We start from the raw sequence: 16559 nt of genomic DNA on the forward strand, positions 1-16559 counted from the left end.
CAACATTTGTATATTCAGAGATTCCGGAAGTTTTAATGAGGTAGAAGGAGGAGATGACTTTTTTAGGTTTTTAATATGAAAGTGTGTGTCAGACACACATTATGGTTGCAAGCAGACTATTTGTATATATGTATTAATTATGTCTGAAGGGAATCTATAAATACTATCAACATGTAGTGTCTTAGAATGTGGATTAAGTTACATAAAAAATACACAATACAAATACTGATTGCAACACATTTCCCCTAGCTTACCAAAAAGTACAATTTTATAGCTCAAGGCTCCTCTGTCACTCTGAGGAAGACCACACTGAGAGAGCCATTTAGATCAAACAGCAATAACTCTTATCAGTAGCAGAGGGACCTTTCCAGCAGCCGTGTGAAAACCAAGAGCCTTACAAAAAAGTGTAAAATAAGAAAAACCTTGGCCAAATCATTACAGATCATCTATAAACATGTGGCCAACCTATATAATAAATTGGTAAGAGCCAATATATTTCTTAAACAAAAGCAACCTTTTTTTTATTATTGTTTTTAGAATGAACTGAACCACCATGTTTTTACAGTAGCCCAGAATTGACAAACCAAACACTGCTTTTAGATAGGGCCTTTAACTTTTTTCACAAATTTTGCAGCCACCATTGTTTCTCCCACACACTTCAAAGCCCATTCTCATTCCCAGATCGTTACATACACGAGCGGTTATCAGTTAGTTGCAATCAACTTTACCACTAGATGCCACTAAATCCTACACACTGGTCCTTTAAATTAACTAATGCTAGCAAAATGCTAGCTAATTCGCGTCTGTTAGCTGAAATTAGCTCAGAAAGGAGAGAGAGAGCTCTCTCCTTTCTGTGTCCGTAAGTGTGCATGTGTGGCTTCCACTAGACAGGCTACTGTGAATGAAAACGCTTAAGTCGAAATCTGCTTAATTCACATGGGCTCAGGCAAACGGTAGATGGCAAATCGGATGTCATGTTAGTGAATAAGAGCAGGATGGTAAACTTAGGTGAGGCTGGCAGAGGATACCAGCAGCGGTAACAGTAGACGGCATTGCTATCCAAAGTTAAAATATTTTAACTTTTTGCTGGCCTCTGTCAGATGTTACATAGCTCAGACAAACTCTGTATGATGATTATTCATATAAAGTTTGAGCAAATGGCCTTTAAACCCGGGAAAAATGGGAGTAACCAAGGCTTGCTCAAATGTTATTGGAGCACAGAGCCATGAGGGGCAGAACTTGGGAAGGGTGAATTGCGTATTATATAAGTATTTTATCCTAAAGAATGAACTCTCAGCAGATCATAAAAATATGAGCCAAATGTGTTCAAATGAGTGTATAGCTACCACAACATTCTTGCAGTGAGGATCTATGAGTATGTACATCAGTAAAAATGTCCTCCGGCTGTGTGAAATGACCTACACTTGAACCTGTTAATCAGCTTCGGGACTCATTGATTTAGCGCTGGCAGGAGAAGCTGACGGCTGAGGCTGAGGAGGCAGGGGGGAGAGGCACATGAGAGACACGCGGAGAGGTAGAAAGAAGACCAGTATTGATTCAGTGGCAGGCAGCTCCTGACAGCTGCACTAAGCTAGCACGTCCTTCTCTCAGCCACAGTCTGCAGCTCGGCCGACAGGGAAGTGCCTAAGCAGATTAAGCTGTAAATCCCACAGATTTCCTGCCCCCCCACCATCGAATCTCACCCACCAGCAAACACACTGTCTCTCCTCCACAATTAAAAGCTTACTGAATGCAGATATGAGGATGTGGAGGAAATCTACCTAGTTGATAACTAAGTCTCAGCCCTGATGTCTTAAAGGCATCAAAAGGTGCTTTTACCCCTGTACATGTTATTTATCTATATGTCATTGTTATGTTCCATACACTTCCCTGCCATGTACATGTCCTGGAGCACATTTAGCTACAACGTTTATCATTGTTTGTTCCTGGATCTCTTATAAATCAGGACGGGAATCCCCAAAATTCCTGGATGACACAGTTCAGTGAGATTCGGTTCCAGGATTTACAAAGCAAAGGCACGTTTCTGTTGTGTTGGTTGACGATGGTTTGACATTTCTGTTGATCTCTTCCCTCCTTCCCTTGCTGTGGACCAGATGGACTCAAATTTCATTATTGTGGAGCGTACTGAAGGCAGGACATGAAGGAAAGCCAATGTGCTATTACGGATCTGAATTCAGCCCCGTTTGTTCATGCTGACTGATGTTAAGTAGTTAATGGCATTATCCATTCATGGTGGGCAAGGGCACAGCAGGGGTGGTTGCTTTTAGGTTTTTTCTTTAACGTTATGCTATTTTCCCTCAGTCTCTCTGACTGGACCAACAAATCAATAAAACGGAGGTTCTATTACTGGGAAACTATCACCACCTATGGGTTCGCCCTAACATTGTCATGGTGGGTTGTTGTATGTATCTGTCGTGTCACCTCAGTGAGCGTGCTAGCTAATTATTTAACGGACTATTGACATAAAGTTTATCCTGAGGAGTCTTCCTCAACTATTTTTGCCTCGTTTTAGGTGGCAGGGGGGAAAATCAGTCAACCCTCAAAATTTGTTGTGTTTTGTTTACCTGATGATGAAGATAGTCGGAGAACAATTAAAGGATATAGGCTCTACGGGAAGATTTTTTTTTCTATCACGTGTTTCCCAAATGATTGAAAATTTCAGTCAATTTCAGACAATCTGTTATCTCAAATGGCTTAAGAAACAGTGCATATAGTTGTTTATGTCTGGCTTCACCCCTGATAGAGTGCTAATTGGTTAGGGAAAAACAGAAGAATCTGACCCAAAATGAGATGACTCGCAAAACCTTATCTACATTTCTATTTACTCTCCGTTTTTTTTGGTGCACTCCAGAGAATGTCAGACCTATGTGAGGTTGTTTCTGTAAGTTTTCATGTTTTTTATGAAGCAGTTAAAGGAATATCAATCAAACTGCTGGTGATTTATTCATTATAAGAATAGGTTTTATCTGTTTTTGCAAAGAAACTCTTCTGTTTCCAGTAACTGACTTATTTATGATGAAACTCTTTATACGCTCTAAAACATAACTACACCTCTGTAATAAAAACAAACCAGAAACTGTTTAGAGGCAGGCTGTGGCGCAGAGGCAGAGCGGGTTGTGCCCTATCGGAAGGTTGAGCAAGATACTAAACCACAAATTGCTCCAGTTGCTGTGCATCAGCAGTTAGTTACTTAGTAACTTAGTTACTTGTGAGTTAGTTACTGTTAAATGGAGTTTCAATCAATAGAATTAATTAATAAATAAATAAAGCTTTGGAAAAAAATACAACAAACCTTGCTTTTACCTTACCTGGCTATCAGCACACTGAGATGAATGTTTTACTATGTACTGTTACACTGAAAATCAAAATGTGAAACATTGTATTTCTGCATTATGTTTTGGAAAAAAGCATTCAGATTTAAAGCCTTTGAACATCGGCTTGAATAGCTTGAAAGCCTCCTTCTGGCCAAAGCTTAGTGTGTGCTGTCTGAGTAAAGAGTGAACCAATAAATTATGTACAATACTGGAGAGGAAGTATCCCCTCTTCTCAAATAACAGCTTGAACTTTTTCGGACTCTTCTAAAAATGGTACAGTATGTAGACTTTTAAATGATAAAGGAATAAAAAATAAGACTATACAGTAATCTCTCTTTTTCTCTCTTTCTCTCTCTCTCTACTTTTGTCTGGCACATGGGGTGGAAGATGTTTTTCTCACTTTTCTCTCCCCTCCTCAACCACGGAAAAAGCAGCACGCGTCCAGCTGCAACTTGGTCCGGACACGGAGTCGTTAAATAGTTTGAAAAATGAATGTCTCAATGGCATCATTCTTGTCTGCGTCCCGTCTCTTTTTTATGTCTGCTCGTGAATGTGTGAAATGTCTGACGCGACTGAGAACTTCATTACTTTGAGCCCGCCGCCGAACAGTGCAGAACATCACTTCTCCGAGTGTTCACCACCTTGCCTTGGAAAGCATTGGTACTGAGGCCAAGGATGCCCCCCCACCCCCTCCTCTCCACACCCTTTCACTCGCAGTCTCTGTTGAGCAGTGGTCCAGAGCGGGTGCTGGTTGCCTTTAATCAGAGAGATGTATGGAGGGAGAGCATGGGCCTAATGACAATTAACGCATGTAGCTACAAGTTTTGGCTCTGAATGCTTTTAAATCCATCACCCAGCACTTGAGGTAGACACCCCAATTCATAACCATCCTCCCTGCTGTCTCTGCATTTTCTCTGCCCTGCTCAAAGAAAGAAATGATAGATTGAACTCTTAATAGAATGTATTGCTACACTTTATTTGGCTAATTAGACCGAGGTAAAACTAAGGCCTTTATGGCTTGACTGATAACCCTTGCCTCTTGTTTCTTTCCTCCCATCCATCCCTCTATCCCTCTCCTTCCTCTAGAGTGTTTTGTCGGTCCATGACACTGTTGCCCAGAAGAGTTACGACCCTGAACTACCTCCGCTGCCAGAAGACCTTGACGACGATGAGGATTCAGTGAAAATCATAAGACTGGTCAAGAACAAGGAACCTCTCGTAAGTAACTTTGTCAGTCATCTTGGCACATGATTTATTTGATTAGTACAAAGTGGTTTTCAGCAGCTCGCAGACGTTTGAAAGATGGTTATGGGAAGTTAACAGATTGTTGGGCCACAACATCCCTAAATCAAGTCCCATGTTGTTCCCCATCTCTGTTAGCTTTCAGTGAAGGTATAAAAATACTTAACTTACTCCAACATAAATGTATCATCAAAATCCTGATATCTAGGGTTTGCTCACTAATCCCTACATTTTTGAATACCTCTTGTATCAAAGCAGTATCCACACCACAAGTCAAGCCAATACCATACATGCTTTTGAGGTACTTGCCTGTGGGAATTCAACCCACAACCTTGAAGTTGTAAGTACACCAAAACCGACCACAATTACCCTGCTCTTGGCCATGAGTATTTTCAGCCAGTCTAGGCTCGGTGTCTGCGAACGCCTTCCTTTTCTATCCTGGTCAGTGTTCTCTCATTGCAACATGCTTCTCACGTCCGAGCTCTTCAGACATCGTCCCAGACGTCAACAACCACCCGTCTGTCTCGGCCTTGGGCCCCAACTGTACGGCAGCGACATCTTGGCTGGCATTCTCATTCTCCCTCCACCCCTCGGCACCCTGGGTGCCTGTATGCGTCATCTGATGGCTGCCGTTCTATGCATTCTCCCGGTCAGCTAGTGAGGGAAATTTGAGAATAAGCTTCTGTAACCCCACCAAACCTAATTGGCGCTGGCTTTGGTTGCACCACATACCTTTCTTTTTTTCGGTTTGCTGCATGATTATCTTTGTTTTCCACTGATGTGACTGCTCTCTTTACTGACCTCAGTGTCCTGCAACACATAAACACTCCACTACTCAAGTCCTTGATGGCCCGTCAGAGACCTCCATCTGTCATCACTTTGTTGTGTGCTGAGGCCCCGCCCATCTTTGATCTGTGCCGGACATATCCTGGCCGCGGCCTGCCTCTATTTTCACTTTGTGGTTTTCGCCCTGACCACCATCTTGGCTCCAGGCCGGCGCACTCCTCTCACCACACCCCGGGGGAAGGAGAACACACCTAAGCCATTTTTGGGATCCTGCCTGTTGCATGTTCTGCGGAGCTGCTGAACGTAATAATGTGGCCTGGAGGAATTCTCGCTCTCTCTCTCTCAACACACATTGTCGCGGGTGCTTCCTGCTCTGGCCTCTCCTGAGTCTGATGTTGGATCACATTCCCTGAAACCATAATGTGATTTACACCCGCCCCGGTCAACTTAATCATCTGGCTGGTGTTATTCCATTACAAGACTCGATTCTTTTTTGTCTCAGTAATTTGGCTCCTGAGAACATCAGAAACACACATTTATGATGTGTGATATTCTGTATTATTGTACATTATTCAAGGTGTTAATTATGTAGAATATACTTTTGTAGTAATATAGTGGCTCAGTTTTAGTTTATAGGTTAAGGGTGCACACTGGTTATTGTGTGTTTCAAAGTGACTGGATCTAAATAGAGAAGGTGCCGTGCCTCCAGTGTTCTTTAAGGGGTCAACGCTAGCTCAGTTTTATAAATACTCCTCCAATTTAAAAGAGGTTTCATTTAATGTGGCTGTCTGAATACAATATATCATCAGTATCACCGCAATATAGTTGCAACAGCAGCTTGGTTTTCTACCAGTATATTTAATTATGTTCACTCCCTTTAGACTTACAGAACTTGATTTATAGCAGGAACTCAAGTCATGATAACTTACAATGTGCATTAGACAACACACTTTGTTCATAAATGTAATAGCAACAGCCACTAAATGTGCTAGCAGAAACCAAATCAAACAATGTACAATGACATCTTACACATTGGAATAATGGAAATATACATACAACCCACAGCTGTGGAGGACCTTCTTCCATGTAAGCTGCCCTCTTACCGCCCATAGGACCCACAGGGCACAACTGCTGCCCATAATCTGCTGTGGCTATAATTTAGGCCTGACCGTGGTATGGACAACAGTAGGATTTTACAGCAGGGCATAGTTTTTTCTGTGTATGTATGAAAGAAAACAATGAGTACTAAAGGGCTGTTATTGTGGCAGCTGGCAGTCTCAGAAATGTAGTGTGGTTTATATTTGTTCTGGGGGCACATGGAGAAGGGCAAGTTGAATCAATTTAGAAAATTAGAACAAGATACTCTACTCTGTCCTCTTTTCGGGCAAGGAATCTCACAGAAAGACTCCCTATGTGGATCCTATTTGCATTCACACAACGTTGGTCAGAACCTATGGCTCGTCTGTCTTGTGTCCACTGAAGAATTAATTATTATATCCCGAGAGAATATGACTGGCATTCATGTAGTTCCTGTGGAAATGGAAGAAGAGCTGTAGTTATATACACTTATAGGGTCTCCTACATTCTACTGTGTAGCTAAAGGCCTTTTCACACCAAATGTATGCTCCGCAATTTGTCATTTTTATGCACATTAACCTTTCAAAAAAAATTTTGTAGTGAAACCTGTGAACATACTTTACTTTTTGGACTTTACAGCCTTCATGTATCTGTTCTTCTTTTTGCTGCTGCCATTTAGCATCATGTAGCTCTCTTTTTCTCCTAATGTACACAACTCTTTTTGTAACTCAAGAAAAAAGCATGTGTACCACCACCACCATCCTCCCCCTTATGCCATATTTTCACTTCTGAACCTGCTTGTCATACAATTCTTAGACAATAAAACTATTATTTGTTTTGGATACTTCACACAATTGGCTGATTTGTAAATGAATACAATTTTTTATTGATCGTTAAAGTTTTTAACACAAGAACAACATAAAAACTGGCTCTGAATAAAAATATAATTCAGTGTTTCAGCACATCAGCTCCTTCCTCTGTACACCGCATGCACACATAAATGTGCTGACATGGCATACGTCAGAATTTTGCACTTAGTGTCAAATGGCCCTAATAGCCCTAAAGCACTCATGTTACTTTGTCATTTGTGGAAGTGAAGTTTCTCTGATTTTGTGACCCTCTAATTTGACAGTAAATTTTACAGCTCTGCATCTGCCTCTGGCTCCCTGACAACTTGCCATCCTGTACATCTTTAAAGGGAAACTGACCCTAATGAACAGTTAGATCGTACATTAAGGAAACAGCCAGCAGGTCAGATGCTCACGGTGAAGTCACAGCCATTCCACTAACCAATAAAAAACCCTCTAATTGTGCAGGCTCCTCATTCACTGCCGCACCGAATTGATTTGGATGTGCCCTTTAACTCGCAATTTCATATAATCAGCCTGAAATTCTCAAACTTGACATCATAACAGCGCGGCTGTACAATATCTAATTTCCTTTCCGTCTCCTCTTACTTTACTCTCTTTTATTTTCTCGTTCACTTTTTTTCTGTGTGCCTTTGTCTCATTCTATAGTGCTGGACGTTGCAGGGACTGGGCTGTAGTTAACGCGCATTCCCCTTTCCTTGTGACTCATCCATTAAGTTAATTGTGATTAGTTGAGTGGATTGTATTCAGTAGCTGTGATTAATTGCTATCATTTCTCAGAGCGTGACTTCATGCCACATTTCAGTGAAACTGTAAAAACTCTATCTTCCAGGACAACCTCCCTCTTCTTCTTCTTCCCCCTTTTTCTGTTGTACTCCCTGCTCTCCCGCTGCTCTCCCAATCCGGCTGATTTATTAGCTCAACGGTTGGACAATGAAATAATTGGGTTCGGAGATCGGCATAAACATGTGCGCGCATACAGAAACATCAGCTCAGCCGTGTCTTTTTTTTATTGAAAGAATGTGTTATTTTGGATAGGGTTTCAGAACAGTTTTGGTGGGGGTCTAAATTTGAGCGTTAAGGGGGTCACGTCAGGGCTGAATATGTGGCGGTGTAGCTGATATACGGGTGAAGTTCGCCTCCGGTGATAAAGGGCTTGAGTGCAGACTGACTAATAGGAGAACTGTAGACAAAAAGTTGGAGGAAACCAGAATGCACTGGTGTTACACAACTCACAATCCCCTGCCAAAAAAAAAGGCTTGGAGAAGCGAAAGAGGCCTAAAACATGGGCTGCAAAAAAGTTATATAGTGTTACAGCTTTCATTTTTGTTAATGAAATATTTAATCACCGAATTCTCTACACTTAAGTGTCATTTTCTTGGTACTAGTGTAGAAAAATGGCATATTTTGACCATTTGTAATAATCATTGTATGAATTACTGGTTTCAAGGAAATTGACATTTCCTTGCTGTGGCTCCTCAAAGCAACGAAATCCCAAAGCATTCTGGAAAATCCAAATCCCAACACACACAAAACGCGTTAAGTAGCAAAAGACGACTTCGAACGCCCACAGAAGGGTACACCACAGCTGCTCGGGGTGACCATCGCTATGATGTGAGAACATTAGAGGCTGACAAGCCTGCTGCGGCCGGCTCTGTTCCTCTCATTTGGATGTTCTCGAAGCCCAGCGACGCAGATGTAAATAGCAGACCTGGAGATGCTCGCCGCGTATGCCCCGCTGTTTTCGCATTCGTTTTATACATCACTTGTCGGCTCACACAGTGCCACTCAGTCAGTGCCGGCTCTCGGCACTGTCAGAGTGCCGTACATTCACTTCTCCCCACTCAGTTCATCTTCAGTCGTAGTCCAGCTAGCACGCCATCTTTCTCTTTCTCATAGTCTCTCTTGCTTCCACTCTCTAATTCATTTCTTTCATCTGCTTTTGCAATCAGGCCCATTGATCATGTTCATTCTTGTGTATTTACGTTTTTGGTAACACATTTTGAAGGCAGGTAAAGGCATTAAAGGCTTTTAAGAGGTTACAACATAATTATACAGCATTTCACTGTCCTTCAGGTAAAGAGTTACCCCTTCTCTGGTTCACACCTGTTGTTCAGGACTGTAGATTTTTTGCACCTTTCTACATTCCTGTTGTACACATCTGCGAATTTGGCATTACCGGTGCAAAATTGACACTCTATCCATCCCTCTCTCCCCCAGTTCTTCCATCCCAGGTTGTTAGGCTTCATTAGCAGCCATAAAACCCCTGCTGCCAGGAATGTGACAGGATCAATGTCAGGCTCTATCACTCTCCTTCCTCTTTTCTTGTTGTTGCACACACAGGATTGGTTTTCCCATTATGACTGGGTGTCACTGGGTGCAACTAAATGGAAACTGTAGACTGCAGGGTCTGTGCCATCCAGTTGGAAATGCCAACCTACATAGCGTCCTGCCTGGCACCAGCTAGCACCTATCAATACAGCTATAACACTACTGGGCCCAGCCACCCAGTCGGCCCCAGTAACTGGATACCAGTGGATCTGCTGGACTTCTCATTATAGACCCACAAATTCAGAGCTATAGTAACTGCCGCAGATACAGATGTAGATGACATGACCAACATTATTATTGTAAAGGCTCCAACTGCATGATTGATGTCAGTGGATTTTCTTTACTTAATAAGTGAGTTGATAATTGCAATGAGACAGGAAAGTCTTGTGATCGATTCAGTTTGTGACGACGTTAGTTTTCCATGAATGGCAGTCGCTGGTATGAGCTATTGGCAATTTGACATGCCATGCTTTTCTCATCTGCAGCACGCGGGCCTCCTCTCCCCTCTGACACAAGTAGGACGGTCGGATCCACGCCTGCTCTGATTCCATTTGTCTGGAAGCCTTCACAAACACATTCATTCAGATTGTTTCAGTCAGTGTCCTCCATCCACATTATTACGTATTTAAACTGTGCTAGTGTGAATGTATACAAACGCAGGTTTACATGATGAGTAAAGTTTGAGAATTGCTGCAAACCTTGAGAGAGAAGTTTTTGATTTAGACGGTTATCAAAGGACGAGACTAAATAAAATGTGTGCGTTTCTTAAAAAAAGTGATTTCTCTGTTGTCTGTTTACATCAGAATGTGGAGAGCGAGGGGAAAATAATGACACTGGCTCGGAATTAATGGAGCAGCTAATGAGATTAGAGCAGACAGCACACATGTTAGTGTTTTACAGATAGACAGATGTGCTTTAAAAGCAATACATCTTTCACTTGATGGATTAGGCCACAGTGTCTTGGGAGTGCTGCAAAAGAAGATGGAGCACCATGCTCTAAAACATGAGGACAAGTGGAGAGCACTGCTGGGGTTGACTGGCTCACTGTGTCATGCTGTGTGTGTACAGCACTAGGTTCAACTGCAAACTATTTTTCCTGCTGTAGTGTTTGTGTAATTGTACGGGTTACTGAGTGTTTGCAGTATGTGTGCACATCCCTTTTGCATAGCTTGTGTTTTATGTGTATGTATGTATATGTGCACATATAAGTGATACAGTAATACAGGTTGCATGGCATTATAGTGCATTGTAGTGTATTAAAATAGGGTACCAGCTCCTCTAATGAATTTTATATGATATAGCTAAAAACGACATTTCACTGTATATCCTACAATGACTGGATGTCATTTTAAAACACATATTGAAAAGTAGATAGATAGATAGTATGTCCTATAAATGAAGGTGAATAATGGTTGCAGCTGATGGGATCAATCCAGAATTTGGATGTGATGTTGACTTTTCTTAAATCAACTCTATGAATATTCTATTATAAACATTTAAGTCTAGTTAACTTTTTCACCATGAGTTGTTTCTCATGCTCATAAGAGTTAGTAATATAATGCCTAGCCTGTGTGCATGATCACTATACAGTCATTTGTAGAAATCAGTTACATATACACATTCCTACTGTATATGTCACCCTTGTGAATATCAGAGTGACAGATATTTTATTATTTTCTGACCTTTTTATTTATTCAGGTGAGTTCCGCTGAGAGCAATGCTCTCTTTTCACACAGTTACACTTTCAGTCCCAGGCCCGCCTCTCCAACCTTTAGGCTACTGGCCAACTGGCTAGATGTGTCAAAACCTCAAGCAGGGAGTAGAAAGAAGATTTGGACTGAGCCTCATACTTGCTGAAAGGATGTTGTAATTTACATGTTATTTTATTGAGTCTAAGTTGCCAGAGTCACTGGACACCAGTGAAACCCCCCCACCCCAAAAAAAGAGAGATAAAAAGTAACAGCGTGCCTGTTGGACTAGTCACCTAGACATGCACCATATACCTGCAAAGATCCGCTCTGATTCTGACTGGGGACCTCTGTTGCTCCTTCTCGACCTAATAAAGTGCAAACTTCCAAAGAGTATTCTCTTGAAAGCATACTGTAACAGGTAGCTTTACATTTTATAACCGTCATTATCAGTTCTATCAAAGATTACCATGGGGCACTTTTGGGTGGTCATGCGTCTGCTCAATGTGACTGAGCAGCTTAATGCATTTGAGTGTATATGTGTGTGAGTATAAGATATGTTATCTATAAAGTAAGTTTATATAAATGTAATATTAAATATATACAACAAATGTGACAAACTAACTGTTTATGGATAAAATAACCATAGGAATGTGGGTTTTTGGCTAATCCAGCAAATTAAATACCCTTTAAACCAAAGTACTTCATCATATTGATGCAAAATCAGTGCAAAACTGCAGACATGGAAAAGCCTCTGTGCTTGTTCGTATGTGTGTACTTGTACAGCTCTCAGTCCAGCGGCTGTTACACCACCCTTGCAGCCTGTTGAGTTGTGAATGTGAAAACACGCACGGCTTCCAAAGCCACATCTGAGGCATTCCCAGATCCTAATCTCATGGCCCTCTTAAATAAAACGTCTTCCTCCCATCATGTGTAATCATAAACGTGGACACACATCCCGGCACTCCTGCTCTTTTCCGCTCGGCGTTCCTAGAGCCAGAGAGGCTCGGAGGCTGAATGTAGGCATTGTTGCCCGTCGAGGCCGGGTGCTCCTCGGCGGCCCTGCTTCCCAGCCCACTTTGGAAATGAGAAGTGACATGTGAAAGTGCTGTTTTCTTTACCCGGGATAACGACAGGGAAAACACTAAACAATCCCAGGGCAGTGATAGACCTCTCTCTATGACACAACTGTCTCTTTGTGTGCGCTCATGCAGCTAATACAGGGCTCTCAGACAAGACACACACAGTACAGTACATTATGACTAAATATCTGGCACTGTCCAGCTTATAGCAAAGAGACGGCGATTCCACTCAGTCTACATGGTGATTCATGCAGGCAGTATGGAAACAAATACACATTTAGTGAGATGGCACATATACACACAGATTCGCACACCCAAATTCACCAGCACCTGTCTGAAGTACTGAGGTGGGCTGTTAAGTGTGTTTTCATAGCAACCGGGTAATGACTTGTGCTAACATTAAGGTTTAAAAAGGCAGAGGAGGAAAAGGAAAGAGGGGGCGTAGGAAGACAAATGAAGGTAAGCCGCTCCGTCACAAGGCCCTCTGCATTACATTACCTGGCAGCTTCTCCTGGAATCTCTCCTGCTCGCCATAATTATCAGAATAATGACCTGCAATTTTCCTTTTTCTCAGTATACTTGTTAATTACGACTGGTAGGTCAAGACCGGGGTTAAGGAAATAAAAAGGGAAACCAGAGCTTGGCTTAGTGCGAGAGGGAAACTAGGAATGAGGGAGGAAGAGTATAGGGTGGGAGGGAGTAGCTTTTATTAGTTGCAATCACAAGTCGTTTAATAAAACAGGTGGAAAGGCATGCAGCGGGTCACCCAGAGGGGACTGGCCGGCAGCAGCAGCTCTGTTGCATCAGCTAGAAAAATCATTTGAAATAAAACCTCGGGTACCTTTCACTACTCTCCGGCTGCCCTCTCTGCAACAATAATGTGGATATTCATCTGGGCTCCTGCTAATTCTTTACAGCGCTGTATTAATCTTTATAGGTGACCATAACAGTAAATGGATTTTCTGATCATGACTGAATACACTAATATTATATGATTTTACTCTTTCTGAGCAGCACCGTAGTCTGTGGCGTTTGAGGAAGTATGCAAGAACTCATAAATATGCTGGACCCAGTGTGTGGAACGGTCATGTGTGTTATGTGTGGGGGGCTCTATGCCATCTCAGTGAGGTAAGATGAAATGACACACTCCAACACCAGATATGATTGGTGGTAATTGTATTTTAATGTCCAGGAGGCCCATTCCCACTTTGTATTTGGTTTTTCCATGGTCGACATCTGGTGTGAAGAACGCCAGCATGTGTTTCCACTACACTTGTATTTATACCTCTAAACATAGCAGTCAACACAGCAGTCGGCAGGAGTTTATTGTCGTTGTTACACTTTTGCTGTTAAGTGACATCATGTCAAAACACGTCGGCCTCTCTGCCCGGGCCACTCGCGTTTGTTTTCCCTTGTCGCTCTCAATTTAGAGGGAGAAATAATGTTTGTCAAATGCTACAGTGTTCGGTTCGGTTCACGGGGCGATGTTTTGAGTGGTCGTTACGGGCCGAGGGCCGTGTGTTTGAAATGGAGCACCATGCTTGTTTTCCCTGGCGGGTTAGGAATTGTGGAGTGGCTTTAGTTGTGGCCACAGCTAAGGTAAAGACATCTTAGGATCCTTCTTTTCCACTGTGGCACTAACCAGACAGGCCACACATAGCTTGCCCTAGACACCGAGATGTGCGACGAGCCAGGCCAAGACAACTAGCCAGCCTTCTCGTCATCCATACAACCAGAGTACAAGCCAGCCAGCTTCCATCATGTCATCTAGCCATCCATCCAGTCCATCAGCCAGAGGGCAACTGTAATTGCCCCATAAAGAATTAGCTTGCCAGAAATTCATTTTGGCCAATCCCAGCCAAGCTAACGTGATGAAACATCCAGCATTCAGCTTGTCTTACTCCTCTTATCTGCTGAAGTTTCATGGCACTACTGTGCGCTGACAGTTCTCTGGACAATCTTGCCTCCATTCCATTCCCTCTAATAAACACACACTCTCATACATGAGGGGATCCAAATTTCAGTCCCTATTCTCTCTTTTTTCCCCCGCACTGTATGAGGTGTGAGCCATTTGTCATCACATACTTAATGTGGCTGCCATGTCAGCATGTGTGCTCCAGTGCATTCGCTAGGAGGGGTGATGGCTTGATATGGACAAGCGTCGCTCCAGTTCTCCTCATCACACAGCAGAGACTAAGCCGTTGCGTTTTGGCCAGCCCAACAATAACAATCAGAGGCATTTATGTGTTAGAAATGGAGGAATAGAGCTGGGAGCAGCGGCTGCATATGGAGCTGATCACCTTAGGAGTGGAGGCTTCGGATCGCCTTACTGATGACTAATTGACCACAGCTAGAAGGCCCTCTTCAGTCCAAGATGACCCCCCTCTTGTCTCTACTTCTGACTGTGTATTTTGGTGCATTCTGCCCTCCAATGTTACATTTCTGAAGAGGCTTAATCTTTTGGGTCTATTTTTATACTCATCTAAAGGGTAAATTGTAGCAATGGTTGACAGCAGGAAGAGAGAATCAGTCTGTAACAACATAGAAACATTTTTTTTCACCATCTTGTGTGCACACCATGCTATCTTTTTCCTTACAAATAGCGCAGTTGAGCCACTTGATGGTTAAGTGGCGCCTTGTCTCTAATTGCTAACATAGCGTAGCCCATTCATCAGGCTTAGTGACTGTCCAGCATCAATCATCCAGTCTTTTGAGGTTTCTCTCGGGCCTGTTTGGCCTGACTTCAGGTAAGCCCACGGCTACACTCTCATTGAAACACACACGCAGACACGCTTCCATGCACGCAAAAACACACCTACACATGCTGTCACTCATGCGTGCATGTGCTTTGACAGACGTAGACATTCCCCTTTTGACTTCCTGCACTGTTTCCATGCACAAGGAAAAGTCTGAAATGGCTTCCATGTGCCAGCAGGCGTTGAAGGCTCAGTGTAAACCTAGCCATCAGTTCGTGCTAATGCTTAGCTGCTACACCAGGAAGCCCATCTTGGTGCTTGAGGGTCTTTACCTACCGTGTTTCTTCCTTACGTGCAGCTTATTTAGGTTCTAGCCTGACTGTTTATGTATTTGTTTAACAGAGCAGGGACTCCTCATTAGTGGCCATGCATGGCTGGATGCTGATGATAGCACCCATAGGGTATCAAGACACAAGGGGAGGTGATGCTAAGTTCAGGAGGTTGGTTTTGCCCCCCTCGGTCCAGCTGCCTCATAGTGCTTCCAAGGCATTCGTCAGGCCTCTAGGAGAGGCTGATGTACCTCTGGAGGATTGACAGAATGAAGGCTGACTCTAGATTGTAATGAGGTGGAGGGGGTAGTGTGGTGCACTTGAAATAATCACAGATTCGGATAAATGGGGTCTTATAAACCTTAGGAATGGCGAAATAAAACCGTGAATATGTAAAGCGTCCTTTCCTTGTCTGCTCCTTTTTGCCATAACAGCCAACAGAGCACCTTGCACTGAGGTAAACTGACCTCTGCTTTATGTGACACCTGATTGCTTTTACACTGAGCAAGGACTTTTCTTTCAACTTGTTGTAATGGATATTAGTTCTAGTCAAAACCTCTGTCCAAACAATGCCAGTATTCTTATGTTTTCTATCTAAATCCTTTTCTCTTTCTTTGATGCTCTCATTCCCTCTCCCATTCCTTATGCCTTACTTTTTTATCATCTCTTATATCTCTTTTAATCTGTATTTTCTTCCTATTTATTCACTACTAAGTCACTCACTCACACTCACTCTTACTTTCAACCCCAACCCCCACTCATTTACCCACTATCTTCACTTCACTCCCAGTCAACTTGTCAGTCCTCCTCTGGTCTTCCACTTACCCTCCAGTCTGGCTCGCTCGCATTGCCACTGGAGCGTTTTGGCCTCTCTCAGCTTTTCTTATCAGACAGAGCTCATTTGGCTACTGTACCAGGGCTGAGTTCAGACAGGGGTTGGCCAGATTATGAAGGGAGGCTCCCCCTCCCTCATAAATCCCCAACTCCCTTGCTGCTGGCTTGGCTGGCCTATGTAGGCCCATCACGTTGAAGGGCAGTGGGTCAGATGAAAATCGCAAAGAATAAAGGCTTAAAAATGACTACAGCTTTAAATAACTTAGAGCAGGGGTGTCAAACTCAAAAAC

At 42.8% G+C, this 16559-nt stretch overlaps 1 protein-coding gene across 1 annotated transcript in view; it reads left to right on the top strand.

The window, feature by feature from the left end:
• Positions 1–16559, top strand: part of mpp7a (membrane protein, palmitoylated 7a (MAGUK p55 subfamily member 7)) — a 136836-nt gene that overhangs the window by 76186 nt on the left and 44091 nt on the right. Inside the window, exon 6 of the mRNA XM_035655306.1 lies at positions 4422–4553. Within this exon, the coding sequence (XP_035511199.1) occupies positions 4422–4553 (132 nt within the window). The remainder of the gene's footprint in view (positions 1–4421; positions 4554–16559) is intronic.

Source organism: Morone saxatilis, unplaced genomic scaffold (assembly GCF_004916995.1).
Source record: "Morone saxatilis isolate NCDOM2014 unplaced genomic scaffold, NCSU_SB_2.0 Contig0, whole genome shotgun sequence".
In the NCBI taxonomy this organism is placed as follows: domain Eukaryota; kingdom Metazoa; phylum Chordata; class Actinopteri; family Moronidae; genus Morone; species Morone saxatilis.